This window comes from Prosopis cineraria, unplaced genomic scaffold (genome assembly GCF_029017545.1).
Source record: "Prosopis cineraria cultivar Desert tree isolate PC_DT_omini unplaced genomic scaffold, ASM2901754v1 PC5, whole genome shotgun sequence".
NCBI classification, from domain to species: domain Eukaryota; kingdom Viridiplantae; phylum Streptophyta; class Magnoliopsida; order Fabales; family Fabaceae; genus Prosopis; species Prosopis cineraria.
Window position 1 is genome coordinate 39,526,175 of NW_026555336.1, and position 18,532 is coordinate 39,544,706.

An 18,532-nucleotide genomic window follows, 5' to 3' on the forward strand; every position below is an offset into this window, starting at 1 on the left:
TGACATGAAATTTTACCTTATGGGAAAAGAATCATTGAGTAGTCATTAACAAGCCATCCTGTAAATAAAATTAATCCCACCACAAAATGTTACCTTGTGTTCATGGTATCAAGGAATCAGTCAATACTCAATAGAACATGTAAAACATGGAAACTTTGGGGACACTGCTCGATCATCAGTGGTAAGAAAGAGACATCGAAGAAGCAGTAGACCTAAATGATTGAGGATCTTTGGACTGTTGTTGTGTTTATCTCAATCAGGCAATATTTTAGATTATTCCTGTTCAATAGGCAGAGTGAAACACTTGCACAGAAAAACGTCTGAAATTCACCGCGCAATGAAAGGAGATTAGCCAATGGGCTAGCCCAAGTGAAGCTCACACCATTTATGCTTTTGGCCAAGTAAAAATTGGAAAAAGCAGAACTGATAAATAAATAAATAAATAAAATTTTTAGCTGTGTAAAAGCAGTATAACAAGGGATAAGGAACGATCACAACACAAGGAATGTGCTTTCATTCTTTTATTTTATTCCAATAATTAGTCCACTGAACAAATTAAGTAAGCTCTCTCTCCAGCGGGATAGCAACGCCAGTTTCTTCTCACCATCCGACCAAACAAGAAGCATCCTGATCTCAAGTGTTTGATAGGTCTGACGTCTCCTTAAGATCAACTCCTTTTGGCCTCAAAAAAGACCTAAACTCCCACAATTCTGAGTTCTGGTTAGTGTCTGAGACTAAGAGGATGCAGACTAGTAACTTCTTCAGTGTTGATCAATCATTCATGAAAATCCAAGTCCTGATTACATCCCACAAATTTATCAAAATAATATATTTTTGGCACTGTCTAACTCCACGGTTTTGCTTGCTGTCGATGATACAAGAGTATCCTATAATTATATTATCGTGTAGTTAAACCATCTCAATAATTTCCCAAACCGCTCTCTTGAAGAATGGTGCATGCCTAAGACCATCCCGGTTCCAACACTGAATTAGCCTATAACTGAGAATTGAGAGTTTTCCTACAACGAAGATGAGTATATATTTCATAAGATGACTAAGATGATATTCTCGCCCACAGTAACTCAAGGCGTAGAGGAGAAAAATCACTTGAGGCATGCTTTCTAAGAGCTGCTCAACGTCACAATTTATAGTTACATACAATTCTTTGGCCATCTTTATGTCCCTTGATGCCTTTGACTATAGTTTTTCTCTAACTATCCACCACGCTTAAGAAACAGGAAACATGGATAGAAAGTCTAGACTCCTATACAGCTTGAAAACTCGTCACTGCTCAAGTGCTCATAGCCACTTACCAGAAATCCTTACAAGAACAAACTCCATTTCTGAAATTATGAAAACGAATTTTGTCTCTCATAATAATCTCTCTCAATGAAATTTGGGAGACAAATTTAGAGAAAGTATGGCAGTCATCACATATTCTCAAATTCTTGATCACTCTAATAGGGCGTTCAGGCCCTACATTAATCAAGGCAAAGGCGATGGCAAGTTTTTCACTGTGGGTGCTGATAATTGATTCCTTCTCTTCCAATTCGACATCGTGGAGCACAGAATTGGTCTTTGAACTGTAACCCATACTCTTCATTTGTTTAATCAAACGATCCAACTTTTCGTATATAATTTCTGACTGCGGATGTGATCTATCTCCCCCATAGAAAACATGTAACTCTCCATTAAACTCAACTGAGCTATATGCAGCTATTTTTCTGACACCCTTCTTCCTCATCTTCTGCCTCACCTTATTAACAAAATCCCACCTCCCGGCAGATGCATATATATTTGACATTAGAACCTGGTATGAAGCAACATCAGGAGCTAGTTCATAAAGACGATCTGCGGCATGTTGGCCCATTTCCACGTTTTGGTGTATAACACAGGCGCTCAATAGAGCCCCCCATACCCCCGAGTCTGGCTCAATAGGCATGCTTTTGATGAAGTTATACGCTTCTTCAAGACGTCCTGATCGGCCAAGAAGATCAACCATGCAAGCATAATGTTCTTTCTTGGGTTTTATGTTTTCATCATCTGATCGAGACATCCGATTAAAATATCTCCAGCCTTGGCTCACTAGTCCAGCATGGCTACAAGCTGACAAAACCCCCAGATACGTAACATAATTTGGTCGCAATCCCTCTCTCTGCATCCTAGAAAGCAAGGATAATGCCTTTCCACTTTCCCCGTTAATAGCATATCCTGAAATCATAGTACTCCAAGAAATTACATTCCCGCGAGGAATTTTCTCAAACAATTCAGTCGCAAAGTCAATATTACCACACTTCACATGCATGTCTAGCCGTGCATTTTCAACAATTATGTTGCAATCGATCCCTTCTTCTCTTGCAATACGATAAATTTCTTCCCCAGTATCCGAACACCCTAGCTGGCCACAAACTGAAAGAGCACTCACCAAAGTCACAGCATCTGGCCGAGTTCCAGATGAACTCATTTCTCGAAACAAAGCAAGAGCCTTAATTCCATATCCATTCTGGGCGCATGCTGCAATGAAAGCATTCCAAGCCACTAAATCTATTTCAGTCATGGTATTAAACAAAAAATCAGCTAAACCGAGTTCTCCAAATTTGACATACATTATCATTAATTCAGTCCTTATCACTGCAACAAACTCGATCCCATATTTCACCAGCTGGGCATGAGCAGTAGAACCCGCAGCCTTGAATTCAGGCAGCTCAGCACAGGCCTTAATCACGAAAGGAAATGTGAATGAATCAGGACGTACACCGACAAGATGCATTCTCTTATAAATGGAAGCGGCTTCATTGGGTCGGCCATTTTGCACATAGCCTCTGATGAGGGTGTTCCACAAGAAAGTTCGCGGCTTGTGCATTTCGTCGAACAGTTGACGGGCATACAACATATCACCCAATACTATGAAGCTGGTGAGAAGATGCGTGAGAAGGCTGTTCTTGATGGAGAGGCCTGATATGAGGAGGAGGGCATGGATTTGTTTCAGCTGATACGGATTCGAGGAACATGACTGCAACAGGGTGGTAAAGGCTTGTTTGGTCAGAAACTTGTGCTGGCCCGTAAAAGCTTGAGAAGAGAATTTGAGGGTTGGAAGGAATGGGGGGAGGGGGAAGGTGAACAAAAACTTGGTGGGAATTATTTCTGGAAGCATGAGCTTGGTAATATGGCACTGCCCTAGTTCATGATGAGTTGGTTCATTTTAATATGAACCCATGTTTTTGAGCAAATCGTTGTCGGAATTTCAAACCAACATTTCCATTACTCCTATCTCCAGCAGTTAACAACCACACGAAGAATTTTATATTCGTATACGCAAACAAAAACTCACTGTGATCTCAGATATCAGCTGCTAGGTATCTATTTTAGTCTGCAATAGACCTGGACAGAAAATCCTGCAACGAGTTGGGTCGAAAAATCCATTTAATGTTAGTTATAGTTGAATTTTTTTTTAATATAATACTTGAAATTGTTATTGAAAAGAGATAGGCTCTTGAGAAAGCTTATGAGTGCTTTAGTCCTTACCCGGGCCTCATGGGCCAAAATATGATAGTTATATTATTAATACATTAATGGAAAAATAGTATTTAAGGATCATTATGTAAAATTATATCATATAAGGATCAAATAATTTTATATTTATTTTACAGTCTTATGGTCCTTCTTATACATTAATTTCATAACCAAAAGATAAAAATGTCCCTCAATTTAAAATAATAACAAAAATCTGTGTTGGAACCCTTGAAAGCTCGCCCTGCCCCATATGTCGAACAATTCACCTCCATTGTCGCCCTCACCAAGGTAACCATCGGGAGCAACTTCTTTTCCAACTTCCTAGGATAAAATTGCTTTTCTTATTCATAAATGACATTAAAAGGGTCATTCTTTGACAGCATTATTAGTGGTTGAAGATTTAGTAGTCGGCCATTGTGAACTATTGAAGGTGGTTGTGGTTAGCATTATTAGAGGTGAAGAAGGGTTGTTGGTAAACAGTAAGATAGATTTCATTTTTCTAGAGGTATTCATTGTCATTTACCTCCATGTTAGTCGAAACAATCTAGTTCAGTGATTTGTTGGCGTTATTTCGATTTGTGTGCTAAGTTATGTCATTTATATATTTGCTAACCATTGCTTTGTATGCATGATAACAACTTTCATTTGTGAATGAACAAGCTCCCTTATTATATTGACAAGATGAGGGTAGAAAAATGAAAATTTATACTTGAAGAAGTCCTTTTAGAACATTCACAGGTAACCATGTTAAAATAACAAGAGCCTTAAGTGTTTTGACAAGCATTTGATTGAAGAACAGCTCATAGTTGTTAATTAACAAGTCCCTTTACTATATTGACAAGTAACTACGGAAAAATAACAAGAGTTTTTAGTGTTTCGATAAGTGTATCCCTGAGTAACAACTTTAATTTGTGAATTAACAAGATCCGTTATATCATTGACAAGTTGAGGGTAGTATATAATGATAAATATTTTGACAAATCCCTTTAGTATTTTAATAACTTCAATTTGTGAATGAATAAGATTCCTTATGTTATTATTAGTAAGAGCAGGGTAATATATAATGATAAATATGCTGAAAAATCCCTTTAGTGTTTTGACAAGTAGCCGTGGGGAAATAACAAGAATCTTAAATGTATCACTGAGTAACAACTTCAATTCGTGAACTAACAAGATCCCTTATATTATTGACAAGAGCAGGATAATATATAATGATAAATGTGCTACCAAATCCCTTTAATGTTTTGACAAGTAGCCATGGGGAAATAATAAGACTGTTTAGTTTTCAACAAATGTATCACTAAGTAACAACTTTTACTCGTGAATTAACAAGATTCCTTATGTTGCTAACAAGAGCAGGGTAGTGTATAATGATAAATATGCTGACAAATCCCTTTAGTGTTTTGACAACTTTAATTCATGAATTAACAAGATCCTTTATGTTATTGATAATAGTAGGGTAGTATATAATGATAAATGTTTTGACAAGTTCCTTTACTACATCGACAAGTAGCTATAAGGAAATAACAAGAGTCTTTAGTGTTTTAACAAATCTATCACAGAATAATAACTTCAATTCGTGAATTAATAAGATCCCTTATATTATTGATAAGAGCAAGGTAGTATATAATGATAAATATTCTAACAAATCCCTTTTCTACGTTGACAAGTAGCCATAAGGAAATTAATAAAAGTCTTTAATGTTTTGATAAGTGTGTGATTGAGTTAAAACTTCTATTTATGGATAAACAAGTCCTCTTAGTTTATTCACAAGAGCAAGGTAGAATATGATAAAATCACGGGCTCCAACAAGTCCTTTTGTTATATTGACAAGTATCCATGTGGAAATAACAATGGGATTTAATGTTTTAACAAGTAGATGGATGATTTGACATTTTGTAAACTATGATTATTTTAATATATGCAGTGGGAGAAAAATGATTAACAAAGAAGGATAGAAGAGGCAACACATGATTGGATTTAAGCAATTCATGAAATAATTTCATGAGAATAGAAAAAAGGAAGTACAAGTCCTTCCAAGATGTTGGAGAAGCACAGAAGAAGTTGAGTAGAGAAGAAAATGAGCAATACAAAGTAAAGGCCCTTGAGTTAAGAGGTGAAAACAACTAGAAGAAGTGTAACGTACCATTCCATACTAGATGTTCACCAAGTAAGTTTAAGGAAGTTGCTCAATTTATGAAGGACAATGACAAGTTAAAGGATAAGGTGAACAAAATTGGTTTTGGAAAATTGCTGGACATAGGTTATAAGAGAATACCTCGAGAGCTTGTTGGAGAGCTAATTTGTGCTTATGACCCACCAATAAAAAAATTACAATTAAAGGGAAGACTATAAAATCTCTCCTTCATATATAGAACTTTTAATGGGGTTACCCAATAAAAGGGAAGAAGTAAAAATGGAAACTAATAAGGAGGTTATTAATGAATTGAAGAGGGAATATTCTTCATTGTCTTTTAACGAAATAAAGGAGAAGATCTTGTCTATAGAAGATGATAATACTTTTGAGTGTTTTTTGTATTATACACACTTGGCACTTTTCTATGTCCTACTGCAAGTGTTATTGTTTGTGACAAGCTTTTGAAAGTGATGAGTTACACAAAAACTGCATGGGAAAATTTTAACTAGGTAAAACTTGTGTTGAATGAGCTTACAATGGAGATTCAAGAGTACAAATAGCTTATTCAAAAGGGAAAGCTTCAGGGATCAAAAGATGTTAGAGGCTGTGTCTTTTTCTTATCAATATAGAGTTGTTAATAATTTATTTTATTATTTTTGATGACTAATTGGAAGACATATAGATTGAAATATAAGTTGCTTATTTTTTTTTGTAGATCTTTTTCCTTCAAAATTTTCCTCTAATTAAAGACGGCCCATCCTCAAGTAATGCTCTCAAGTATTGGAATAAGGAGAAAGTGACTAAAATAGTATATCTAGAGAAAAAGAGTTGCTATGGGGTCTTTTATACTGCAAGCACTAGTTAGGAAACCAGTTTCATAAAATTACCACTAATTATAACATTTCATCAATAGGTTAGTATGGAAAAATTATTTTATTTCAATATTGTTGATGTATATCATATTATACGCTGTGTGTTATACTGGAGATAAAAGACATGTATGTCAGAGTGAACACTTTCATCACTGAAAAATTAAAGGAAATGCGTATTTATGTTGTTGATGAGTTATTCAAGCTTCAAGAGAAGATGGTTGGTATAGAAGATCTGGATAAGGATAAGGATACCAAGGAAGAAGAGGAGGAGATAAGGATAAAGAAAAACTATAGGCAAGTTTATGAAGAAGAAAGTAAAGAAGAAGACAAAGAGGAAGTTAAAAAGTTAGATGGAAAGGAAAGCTCAAAAGAGATTAAAGAAGATGATGAAGAGAAAGAGGGAGAGGGAGAGGAGGAAGAACATAATTCAGATGCAATGGATAAAGAAGATATAGAACAAGATGGTGACAAATCAGAGAGCAAAGCCAATGTTCCACTGAGAAGATAAAAAAAGGTGAAAAAACTTTGCATTAGATCTCCACGGTTAGCATTTGTTAGCCGGAAGAGAAAAGTAAGTGAAAAGGTGCAGCTGTATTGTGCATTGAATTTTGTCCAGGAGATAAAGCTCAATAGTAAGTAATTTATCCTTACACTTTGCTGTCCACATCAATCTATGTTATGTTATGGTTTATATGTGTAGGGTATTTGTGCAAATGTTTGGATAACACCTTACACGGGGTGAACTTTGATTCCTTGATCCTTAACAATGGCTCAGTAATAGGTTATGTTTAACACTATCTTAAGTAAAACTTGATTTCACACATAAAATTTGTAAGTTGAAGGGTTTGCTTTATGTAGATCATGTCAATGGTAGTATTGACATTAGTTGTTGAGCAAAAGGACTAATATTCTGGGGTGAAGTGACATATATTTGACTCAAAGTTTATGGTTAGTAATAGTTTATTGGTACACAACTGTAACTATTATGGAGTAGTTTATTAAGTTTGTTGATAATACACTATTTTTATAGGAGATCATGATAAGAAGTCTAAATGCTTGAACTTTGGCTAGCTACCTAAATAAAATAAATCTAGATAGTATTGACTATAATATAAGACATTGTGATTATATATTTGCACCAATTATTATGGCCAACTATTGGTTTTGCTTTGTGATAGATCCAACAAACCTTCAATTTTATGTCCAAGATTCATTGAAGAAGGGTAAAATAAAGATCCAAGAATCTATGGGCAGGAAATGATGGCTGTTGCTTGTGCATGTCTCTCTTCATTTGGAAATTTTTATAGATTATTTAGTTTGAAATGTTACTTAATGGTAAAATGTTCATTTATGCAGAGGACCAACTTCATTGAAATCTTAAGGCATGTTGCACCTAACCTCGAGGCACTATCTAACTCAGATCTGAATGTAAAAATTATCTATCCCAAAGTTCAAATATAAGATAACACGTGAGTATTGTTTATGTTAATGAATTTTCACTTGTTTTATTAATTGACCACACTATCCATGTTTTTGTAGGATTGATTGTGAGCTTCATGCGATCACATGATTTAAATTATGGCCCAACATAAACCATAAAGACTGGGAACAAGTGACTATACTTGAATATACCACTGAAGAATTAGCTGCTATAAGATGTGATCTATTATGGTGGCTAGTGGACCATCCAAGCAATAAGGTCTCTATAGACATCCTCAAACTAATCTTACATAACACATTCAAAAAAGGCAACGTTGATTTCATTGTATAATGATATTATGCAAGTGTTTCATTTCCTTTAAGAACCATCTGTAATGATAATGACAATGTCATAAAGTTAATCGTTAGGGTACTTATAGTTTGACCAATGTAGTTAGCTACCTTTTCATACACTTTTTTGTAAATTGATAAGTTCTATTAATGCAAATGACATGTTCTATATGTTAACAATAACCTATTCGTTTTTTAATAAGAGGACATTTAATGCATTTGATACATTCTGTTTCAATCATATTTGCGAGTTGTTATTAAATGCTACCCTTTACACATACATGACACTCAACTTTACACACCGACAATAAAAAATATAACATTTTGAATTTCTAATCCTGCGTTAATGAATAATTATGGAATAAATTAGAAATTTAATGTGAGATTAGTATTCTGGGTAGTGAAATGTTATATTGACTTGTTGGAATGTTATATGAATATATATAAGTGAAAGAATAAAGTCTCAATATAGAGCATGTAAACATAGCGAGGATTTTCTTTATTGTACCACGTGTCGCAGCGGATAATGGATACGTCGGAGTACATGGTACAAAAATTAAATAAAATAGGATGTGTCTGCTTGTGGAAAATAGAAAAGGAAGCAAAGAACAGAGAGTTAGGCATGAGGGAGAGAAGGACATCTGCTAAGGCAAGCAAAATTAAGAGTAAGGACGACATTTTCAACCTGTTACTTATCAGGTAAGTCTCATATTACCTTAACCTCCGATTCTACCATGTTTTCTCTTAGTTTTAATTAGTGAGAAATTAAATTTAGAAGTTTTAAGGAGATGATTTCTTACTATTTCTTACTCTATAATAATAGGAAAATTCTCCGAAACTAAACTAGTACTTTATTATTGGTTTGAATCAGAACGATAAAGCTTTGAGGCTGTAGGCACAGTTTGCCCTAATCTAGAGGGAGAGTAGTAAGAAAAAATTTGATTATGAGGAAATTAATATTGCTTGTTGTGAGTGAAAATTGGCTATAGTGCGTGTGTGTGAATGTGAATAAAGGAAATGAAAGTGGTTAGGTGTATGCTGTCATGACAGTATCTTTTTATTTCTCTTTCGTCTAGCTTGCTTCCATATGCTATAGTTAGAACCTATAATTTTTTTTAAGGTTTTAAATGTTTACTTTGCAATCGTGTATTTGCTTAGTAATTTAAATGGTTTGTTTCCTAAGTTGGTTTTAGGATTAACTCCTTAACCACACTTAGTTTATTAGACTTGTGTGATTTTTGGATAACACTCGGGGCAAGTGTTACATTTGATATCAGAGCTCCTTGTGGGGTCCACGTACCCACTCTCTATATCCAAGGTGTATATTTGCCCATAGCACACCATTTGCAATGCAACCACTTTGCATTTGCTTATAAAATCACATATATATCAAAATAAATATCTGCTTATAATATAAACTTGGTCTACTAAGTAAATCCATCAAAACCACACACCATAACTAAGTTTCCTAGCCACAAGTCTACACACCATAACTAAGTTTCCTAGCCACAAGTCTACAAACAGACAAAAATTCATACACAAGCACACAATCCACACATATTCACACACACATACATAATCATATCCTACTGGCACCCTAATTTTAAATACATTACAATATATTTGCTCAAAAGAAAGGGGTTGCAGTTCTTTACAAATCACAAGCAAACCCCTAGCTTTGCTCCTTTCCCCATCTACCACTGGATCCTTCGCCTGGACCTAAAATATTGAAAAGAAAGAGGTGAGACAACCACAGTCTCAGTAACAGTGAAATCTACATTGATTATTACAAAGTAAGCCATAATCAAATAAACGAATAATAAATTCAACATAGTATACAATTTAGCCATTTAAAATGCATGAATGCATGACCTAGGCCGGTATGGCCTTTCATAACCAACAGAATGCCCCCTGGTACTCTTTAACTCGCAAGTAAACCTTATACCTACTTGTACCTCCACAGGCACAAAACATAATCTAAGGCATGATCTAATCCACCGAACCTCCTATGCCCCTTCGACGTGAATCCTAAGCAGTTGAAGCTAACTCCCTCCTAGAGCCAGCCCAACGTACTTTCCACGTGAGGGCTACCTTGGCCTAGGAACTCAACCTCACACTTTATATGTTGGATTTCCTCCCCCACTGAGAGGTGTCGAACACTCAATACACTAACCACTTTAGTGCACTGAGCCCACAATACGTAAGACAACACTGAGTACTGACAGTGTGCCATAGAATATCAAAAATCCACACCTTCTCATTGGTGAACTCCCACCGAGATCATGCCTTTTACTCTTGTCTACCTTTCCTGAGTATTGACCATTCAACACTCTAAAGTAGTATAATATTTATAAATTTCATTTTCATAAAAACATTGTTATTAAACAATTAGAAAATATATTTGCACTATAATCAAAGTAGTACCCCATAACCCCTTATAAAGCACATTTAATCTTTTAAAACATGTAATGCATGATAACTAGTAATATTTATTCAAAAATAGCTAAAACAAAGTAATAAAAAATATAAATTCCCCTGTTACCTCAATCCTTTGGTACCAAAAGGGTTTCCCCTGTACAAAATAGGGCTCGGCTTGTTCCTTACTTCTCAATAAGTTCCACCAACAATTTTCTACAACATATAAGTGATCCACATCACTTATCATGACAAATAGCATTAATGAAGACTATAACTCATACCACACAACTTGGGTCTATAAGCCATAATCCATCCCAATAGTCCATATATTAAACCAACCATTCACATAGTATCACTTAACCACCAAAACCATTTATTAGCCATCATTAGGCTAAATTTCTAATTTATATAATTTTTTATCAATTAAAAACCTTTACTTAGTGCCACCAACTTTCACCATTAGCCCTTATAATGAAAACCAAACCTTAATTTAAATCTTATTGGGCTCAAATAGCAAAATTATAACTAAATCAATAAGCTTAAACCATTGAAGAGTAAAAACCCAATTTCTCAGGATTTATTTTGTGCCCAAAACACCTCTTTTCATCCAATTATCCACTCAAAACATTAGATCGCTATATAGAAACTCAAAACATACTCCCTAGGATCCAAAGAAACAAAAGCTTACAAGAATAAAGCCTTTGGGATCAAAATCCAAAAATTGAAGAAAATCAAGAGAAAGACTCCTAGATTCGAGCCTAACTCCCTCTCTTTCTCCTTTCTTCTTCCTCTCTCTCTCTCTCTCTGCGTTTTGTTCTTTCCTTTTTTTTCTGCATTTTTGCATCTCTTTTTCCTCATAAAAGCTGATCCAAAAGTTTGGGAAAAATTACAAGAAATGACCCAACATTTTTTATTATTGCACAAAAGCTCGGGTCAACTTTAGTAATTTTTCCCATAGTTAAAAAAATCAAATAAAACTAAACTTTTGCTTAAAAAAATTTAAACTCTGGACCTCTATCAAATTATTCTAAATTTTAATTTAATTATAGATATTTTATTTTATTTTATTTTTATAAATCCGAGTCTTAAAATTTCGGGATGTTACATTAGGTGTTTGATTAATGTAATTGACACTTTTTGTCAATAGTAAAATTGACTCTGGGTGCCTAATTGTGTAGATTATTGTGTGTGATGTGTTGAAGTTACGGAAAGAAATAAAGTAAAGTTTTGAGTACACGGGTAACCCTTTTTTACGAACAGAAGGAGTGAGATAATCATATAGTTTATTATGTTTAATAATTATTATAACTGTATAGAAGTAAATATGAAATGATAAATTTGCTATTTTATGAGTTTTATGCATGATTTGACATTGTAAATGATTTTAGCATGAAAGTGAAAGGAAATTTGAAAGGTTATATAAGGAAGTAAATGAATGTGGAAATATAAATAAGCAGTAAAACTGATGTGAAAAATTATGACCATAGGGGGTAAGAGTTTACTCAGGATATGTGGGGATATGTATATATGGAGACATGATTGAAAAATTTATATAATTGGGCTCACACCATGGGACATCCGGTGTAGCATTATACGGGCTGGTACGATGAGTAATCCGGTATAGCATTATATTGGGCCTATTACCATGGGACATCCAGGCAGTTTAGCAACTCCCTAATGCTCGTTAGGATACGGTTAGGAGTTAACAATGCCTTTATCACAAGTGTGTGAAGAGGAAAATCATAGTCCGTACATAAGATAAATTACCTTTGGTCAGATGTTTCTACCACCGAAATTATGCACGGTTCAATGAGTAGTTGATCCAGTAAAACTTATAGTTTCGTGTTGGAGAGCATTGAAGGTTTGGTGGCTAGATGGTTATGCTAGTATGTATTTACATGGAAATACTTTGAAAAGAGAAAATTCCTTCATACTTTGATATATATTTAATATTACTCAAGTTTTGTTACTTTGACATGGTTATTTGTGGTAATGGACATTAAATGAACTATATTGGTTACTGAAATTTTTTTCTCACCATGTTTATTTATATTTTTCAGGTTCCAATAGTGGTGGTGCAAAGAAAAAAGATATAAGCTGAGTTGACACCTCTTATAATGTTCACCTTGACATTACTAGGATAACACTCACATATTATTGTGATAACATGGATTAAATAAAATCCTCAAAAGAAGTTACCACAACTCAAGGGTTTAAAGATAATTAGTTAAAATATTGAGATCCCAAGAAAACCCTTTTTAAAATATAGTTTAAGCTTAAACTACAGTTAAAAATCGATTAAAAGCATATATAAAAGTATAGAAATCAATTCTCTTCAAAACGAACTAAAACAAGTCATTTAGCCCTTATTTGATTTATCTGCCATGGCGCAAGTCACGCCCATCGTGGCGGATGGCACAAAGGGATGAATCCCTCGAGGGCCTCTTGCATTGTGGTGCGTACCTACTGTCATGACTTTTCTTCAAACTTTTGAAGCACGCTGTTTTTCCATCCGACATCCGATTTGAGCGGTTCAAATATCCACACAAAGCTTTTTAAGCCCTTAAACTAATGACACCAATCTCATATTTAAACAATCATCCATTTAAAAGATGAACACCCGAATCCAAAATGGTTTTTTTTCACAACAAAACATATAGTATGGTGTCCAACTCACAATACACAATGCCATTAGCCTTAGAAACATCTTGACCACGTCAAATAGATCACACACCACATAGTAATTCATTCATATCACACAATTAAGTAATAACGCTAAAAATGACCACTAAAACCCTATTGGATAAAAACACAATGGATTTAACACATCAATCAATTAGTCATTTTGACACTCAAAATACTTGCAATATATATATATATATATATCACTTGTAAGCAACTTGACCAAGCACATACCTAATCCATAACACCATTCTTGGACCAAGATATATACTTATCATAAATTCGTATAAGTAATATATAAATAATGTCATGTTCCTAAGTTGACAATATTTAGTGACAATGTTCATTATATTATGTAAAAAGAGAAAAGGAAAGAATTATATAATGGTGCACTTTACTCTTCAAATGGCCCTTCCTTCCCCTTGCCCCTACCGGAGCCTTCGCCTGTAAAATATAACCACAGGGTGAGATAAACATCTCAATAATTAATATAGCTCATCAAATGTTTATTATCACAATAACTATGAAAAAGCATCAAAACCATAATATTAACAAGCATACCAAAAATTATGAGATATATGTATCTCTTCTTAATAAAACACATAATTTTACACTAGCATGATCATCTAACCACCAAACCTCCAATACTCCCCGACACAAAACCATAAGCTCTTTTGGTTCAACTATTTATTGACTCAAGCACACTTTCGGTGGTAGAAATACTTGACCAAAGGTAATCTAACCTACCTACAGACTATGATTTTTTCCTCTTCACACACTTGTGATAAAGGCATCGTTGATTCCTAGCTGCACCCTAACAGGTACTAGAGAGTTATCAAACTATCCAGATGTCCTATAGTAACAGTCTCATATAATGCTACACCGGATGTCCCATGGTTTCAGCCCGATCATATGGATTTTTCACTCACATATCTCCACACACACATATTTTCATATATCTTGGGTGAACTCTCACCCCCTATGATCATGCTATTTCATAATGTCTACTACTTTTCATCACATTTTTACATCACATTTATATACATAGTATATATATTTCAATTAGAAACAATAACCATTTACAAAATATTTTTTCATGTTAAAATCATTTACAATGTTAAATTATACACAAAACTCTTCAAAACCATAACTTTATCATTTAAGATTACTTCTACATAGTTATAATAGTTAATAAACACAATAAACTATATAGTTATCTCAACCTTTTTGTCACACAAAAAGGGTTACCGTGGCTCAATGTTAGCTCCACAAGTTCTATATGCATGATATGGCTTGAGAAATACTCAATCTACATCAATAAGTGATAATCGTTAATTATCACTCCAGATAACTCTGAATTCACTAGGTTCTAAGCGCTTAAAATACTCAAATTCCTTTTCTAGCAATATCAACCATTCTCACACACTCTAAACATCTTATTAAACATTCTAACACACTAAATTCGTTAAAAAATGTCCCACATTGTATCAAAATCCTTAAATTATACTTAGGGCTCATCCAAACCCTTATCAAAAATTCTCAGTCATCACAAAACTTATTAACTTAAGGTTAAAAGCTTGATTTAACTCTTCAAAATTTTAAATAAACTAATGGATTCAGTCTAAACTCAAGAAAACTAAAATCAAAGCCCCCATTGCCTTAAATGTTCAAATTTTCACATAAAAGAGGGAGAAGAGGGAATATACAACTTACCCAATAGTAAATCAAGCTCTAAATGCCCTCAAAGTAGCTTAGGGATCGTGTCCTAACAGACCAAAAGATCTCTTCCATCGCTCTCTCATTTTTCCTTCTTCTTTCTTTTATTTTTGGTCAATTTTTTGCGTTTGATAAGTGTAAATTTTGTACGTGCGTCACAGCGCACTGACTCGCCTGCCATGGCACATGGCACAGAAAGCCTCATGAAATTTTAAACTCCCTTTTGTGCTATGGCTCAATTAAATCTCAACCTAACCCTCTTCTAAGGCTGTCCAAGGATCCAAAAATCATATTAGTCTCTATAAACCTCACTAAATAATAATTTATCTAAATTGACTAAATTATCCTTAAAAATACAGATAATTACTAATGAAAAAACTTAGGATGTTACACCTCTCACTGAGCCTTTTTGTAAGAATTGGTGTAATAAATTTGTATATTATTAGTTATGAACTTGTGTATAAGTTGCCATAGGAAATTAAGTGCATGTGCACAAGATGTAAATATTGTGTTTTGGTGGTTTTAGTTCCCTAACTCTTTGTATATGTGTGAATGATGAATTGATAGAGTGACCTAGTGGAAGAAAGTGAATATGCATGGATATGAAGAATTTGTGATGTGTATAAAAGAAAATATGACCTTGTATGAGATTGGGAAGAAGAAATGTGATTTTGCCCAAATGTGTGATATGTGCGGTTTACAAGCCAATTATATGTATATGTATTATATTGTCTATGTGATTGGTCAATCAGGTGTACATTATTCATTTGAATGTGATTGAGGCCCTCAAAGCATCTAATGACATGCAGTTTTAATTAGTGATGCTCAAGCAGCAAATTTTGACTTAAAATGGTAAAAATGCACTTAGATGTTTAATTTTCAAACGAAATATCAGACTTAAACAAAATTAGTGTCATTGATTAGATTTTGAAACAAGTTTCATGTGGACACTTGAATCACCCTAATGGACATCAAATGCGAAAAATGCGCACATTTAAAGTTCATATCAAAATTTAAAATTTGACAGCAAATTCTAATATGTGCGCCGTGGCACATGTGACAATGAAGAGCAACATGCTATGGTGCACAGCATAGAGAGTGACATTGAGATCTCTATGCTACATGTTAGGATGCATGTGGCATGAGCCGCAATACACGGCCTTTATTTTGACTTAATTTGATTAAAATGCACATGTTTCTTGATCTTTGATGCACTTTTGCACATTGCTTCTGTTGTGTAGGGTTTTTGTAGTTCAAGTAATTTATGAATTAATTTTAAAAATGTTTTATCTAGGATCCCAAACTTTTTAGATATTTAATTTTTATGCGAATTAGTAGAGTGAGTGGAGGATCGTATGGTAATGTCACTGAAAGCATTACAAAGAACATGGGAGATAAGGTCGGAAAGATAGTTGCATTAATTACCTCAATGTGGGAGATAGAGTTCGGACATTCGGATGCTCTCAACTCGCTCTACATACAGTTTCGACATTCCGATGCACTAAACTCGCTTTGCTCGCAACCTCCACGTCATGTAGTATTCATGCCAAAAAAAATTACCCATGACTAAGAATAATATGCTACATGAGAACATTTAGGGAGACAACAATGAAAGATTCCAGATTTTTTCATTTACAAGTTGTTCTACTTCACTTGCAGAGCTGGTTGAGAGAGAAGAACACAGGTTTGAATCTGAGGTTTCTTTCAACTGAGGAGAAGTTTCTCTTTCATTCTGGGGGAAATTTTCATCTTTTCGCTTATAAAATTAATATGTAAGAAGGACTAGAGGATTGCAGAGCAAATATGAAATCTTTTGGTCCTTATGTGATATAAATTATACACAATGGTCCTTGAATGCTATTTTTCCTACATCAAAATTTAAAAAAGTGGCTGTATTTAAAAAAAAAAAATTGGTTCAAAAACAAAGTTTGGTTTTAACGTTCATTTTATACGTTTTTTATAACAAGGGAAATAAAAGCCTTATTAATGTCATGCTGCAAGTTGATTTTACATTTTTACTTGGCGTAAATTTTAGATATGTACTATGCATAAGAATGATTATCAATGCCTTCTTAAATTCAAATGAAGCCTGATAATTATTTAACGAAACGGGGCACTAGAAGATCATGGAAAGATGTCAAGTCCCAATGATTCTTTTCAAAACTCGATAGGGTTGACAAGGGAACAGAATCTTCGCAATGTGAGATGGCCACACTCAATCACATGGTTCCTTTGTGACTGTTTCTAGGGCCCAGTCAGTAATTGAGAACAATTCTTTGTTGTTAAACATAATTCAATTTGGGAAAAAGACGAAGGGTTGTTCAAGAGAGAAAGAGATTATTTAATTAATTATAAAAGAGTACGATCGATATTGAGTTTTTCTACCAACTGCAATGCCCTCGGAATCAGAATACTGTGCGTAGACAGCGGCTATTAATACTTGACAGTCCAACATCATCGTCCTCACAGTATAAACAAAACCAAAAACTCAGATGCCAAAGCCAATGAGCGTGAATGCATCTGGGAGACGCAAATATATCGGTGCAAAGTCCAAACGTTTGACACTGGGGAGAGAAATTTAAGAATCATAAGAAGGTTCAGGAATCACGTGTCTGTGTCATCATGTGACTCTTCTTCTTTCCCTCCTCTCGCTCTCCCTATGTTTACCCAGAAGACTGCGCAATGACAGCTGTCAGAGAAATAGAAAAGGCGAGATCAGAAAGAAGGGTTTCTTCAGGGGCCAGAGCTGTCATTTTCTTCTGTTCTTTTGCTGTTTTCTGCCTTTTTCTGCTCACAATTCACGGTGAAAGCAGAAGCAGCTATTTCATGGAGCCTCCGTCGCCAACCACGTTATTACGCACAGAAAGTGCAAGTACTTTCAGAACCAGAAGGGCATTGTTTCATGGATCATCGTCTTCAACAAAAGCTCAAACTTCCATCTACGAGGAGGACAAGAGATTAATTCGTACTGGTCCGAACCCTCTTCATAACTAGTCGATGTAAGATCTCTATATATCTTGTTTCGTATAAATTTTGGGATTTGGCAAGAACCAGAGCATGCATAAGGGTTTAATTAATGAGGGTTACGAGTGAAGCGTAGCAAATCGTGAAGAAGAATATATAGGATAGGATGGGAGAAAGGAGGAGGCCACTGTCAATGATGCTATTCAATCCTCTAATTTCTTTTTTTCTCTTTCGGGGCCTAATTTCGTTATATTATCTCGTATTTTAATCATTATTAGTTATAGTCTAGTCATCATACTTAAACACCGTTAAAGCTTGGTTTTCGCTGCAATCTAATTCAAATGAGGGATGTAAGTACTCTGGAGTCTGAACTAGAACTCCAAATTTCAGCTTTGAAGTTTCTGGACATATTTGCCGCCAAAACATATGAGATTGCCACTGCCTCTCCTGACATCATTCA

The 18,532-nt window shown here is 34.5% G+C and overlaps 2 protein-coding genes across 3 annotated transcripts; one reads left to right on the top strand and one right to left on the bottom strand.

The window, feature by feature from the left end:
* Positions 1 to 506: 506 nt before the first annotated feature.
* Positions 507 to 3,425, bottom strand: LOC129310517 (pentatricopeptide repeat-containing protein At2g01510, mitochondrial). 2 transcript variants are annotated; one of them, XM_054952376.1, is made up of 2 exons: positions 2,290 to 3,425; positions 507 to 2,211 (listed from the first exon to the last, which is right to left on the bottom strand). In XM_054952376.1, the coding sequence occupies exons 1-2, from the start codon at positions 3,152 to 3,154 to the stop codon at positions 1,310 to 1,312; spliced, it is 1,767 nt and encodes a 588-aa protein (XP_054808351.1). In that variant the 5' UTR covers positions 3,155 to 3,425; the 3' UTR covers positions 507 to 1,309. The 2 variants fall into 2 exon arrangements, with proteins under 2 accessions (XP_054808351.1, XP_054808350.1); XM_054952375.1 differs by having other exon boundaries at positions 507 to 3,424.
* Positions 3,426 to 17,790: 14,365 nt separating this feature from the next.
* On the top strand, positions 17,791 to 18,102 carry LOC129310900 (CLAVATA3/ESR (CLE)-related protein 16). The gene has a single exon (XM_054952798.1). The coding sequence runs from the start codon at positions 17,791 to 17,793 to the stop codon at positions 18,100 to 18,102; it is 312 nt and encodes a 103-aa protein (XP_054808773.1).
* The last annotated feature ends 430 nt before the right edge of the window (positions 18,103 to 18,532 follow it).

Bases quoted from the DNA above. Each gene is read 5' to 3' on its own strand.
- LOC129310517 (XM_054952375.1), bottom strand. From the start codon at position 3,154: ATGCTTCCAGAAATAATTCCCACCAAGTTTTTGTTCACCTTCCCCCTC.
- LOC129310900 (XM_054952798.1), top strand. From the start codon at position 17,791: ATGACAGCTGTCAGAGAAATAGAAAAGGCGAGATCAGAAAGAAGGGTT.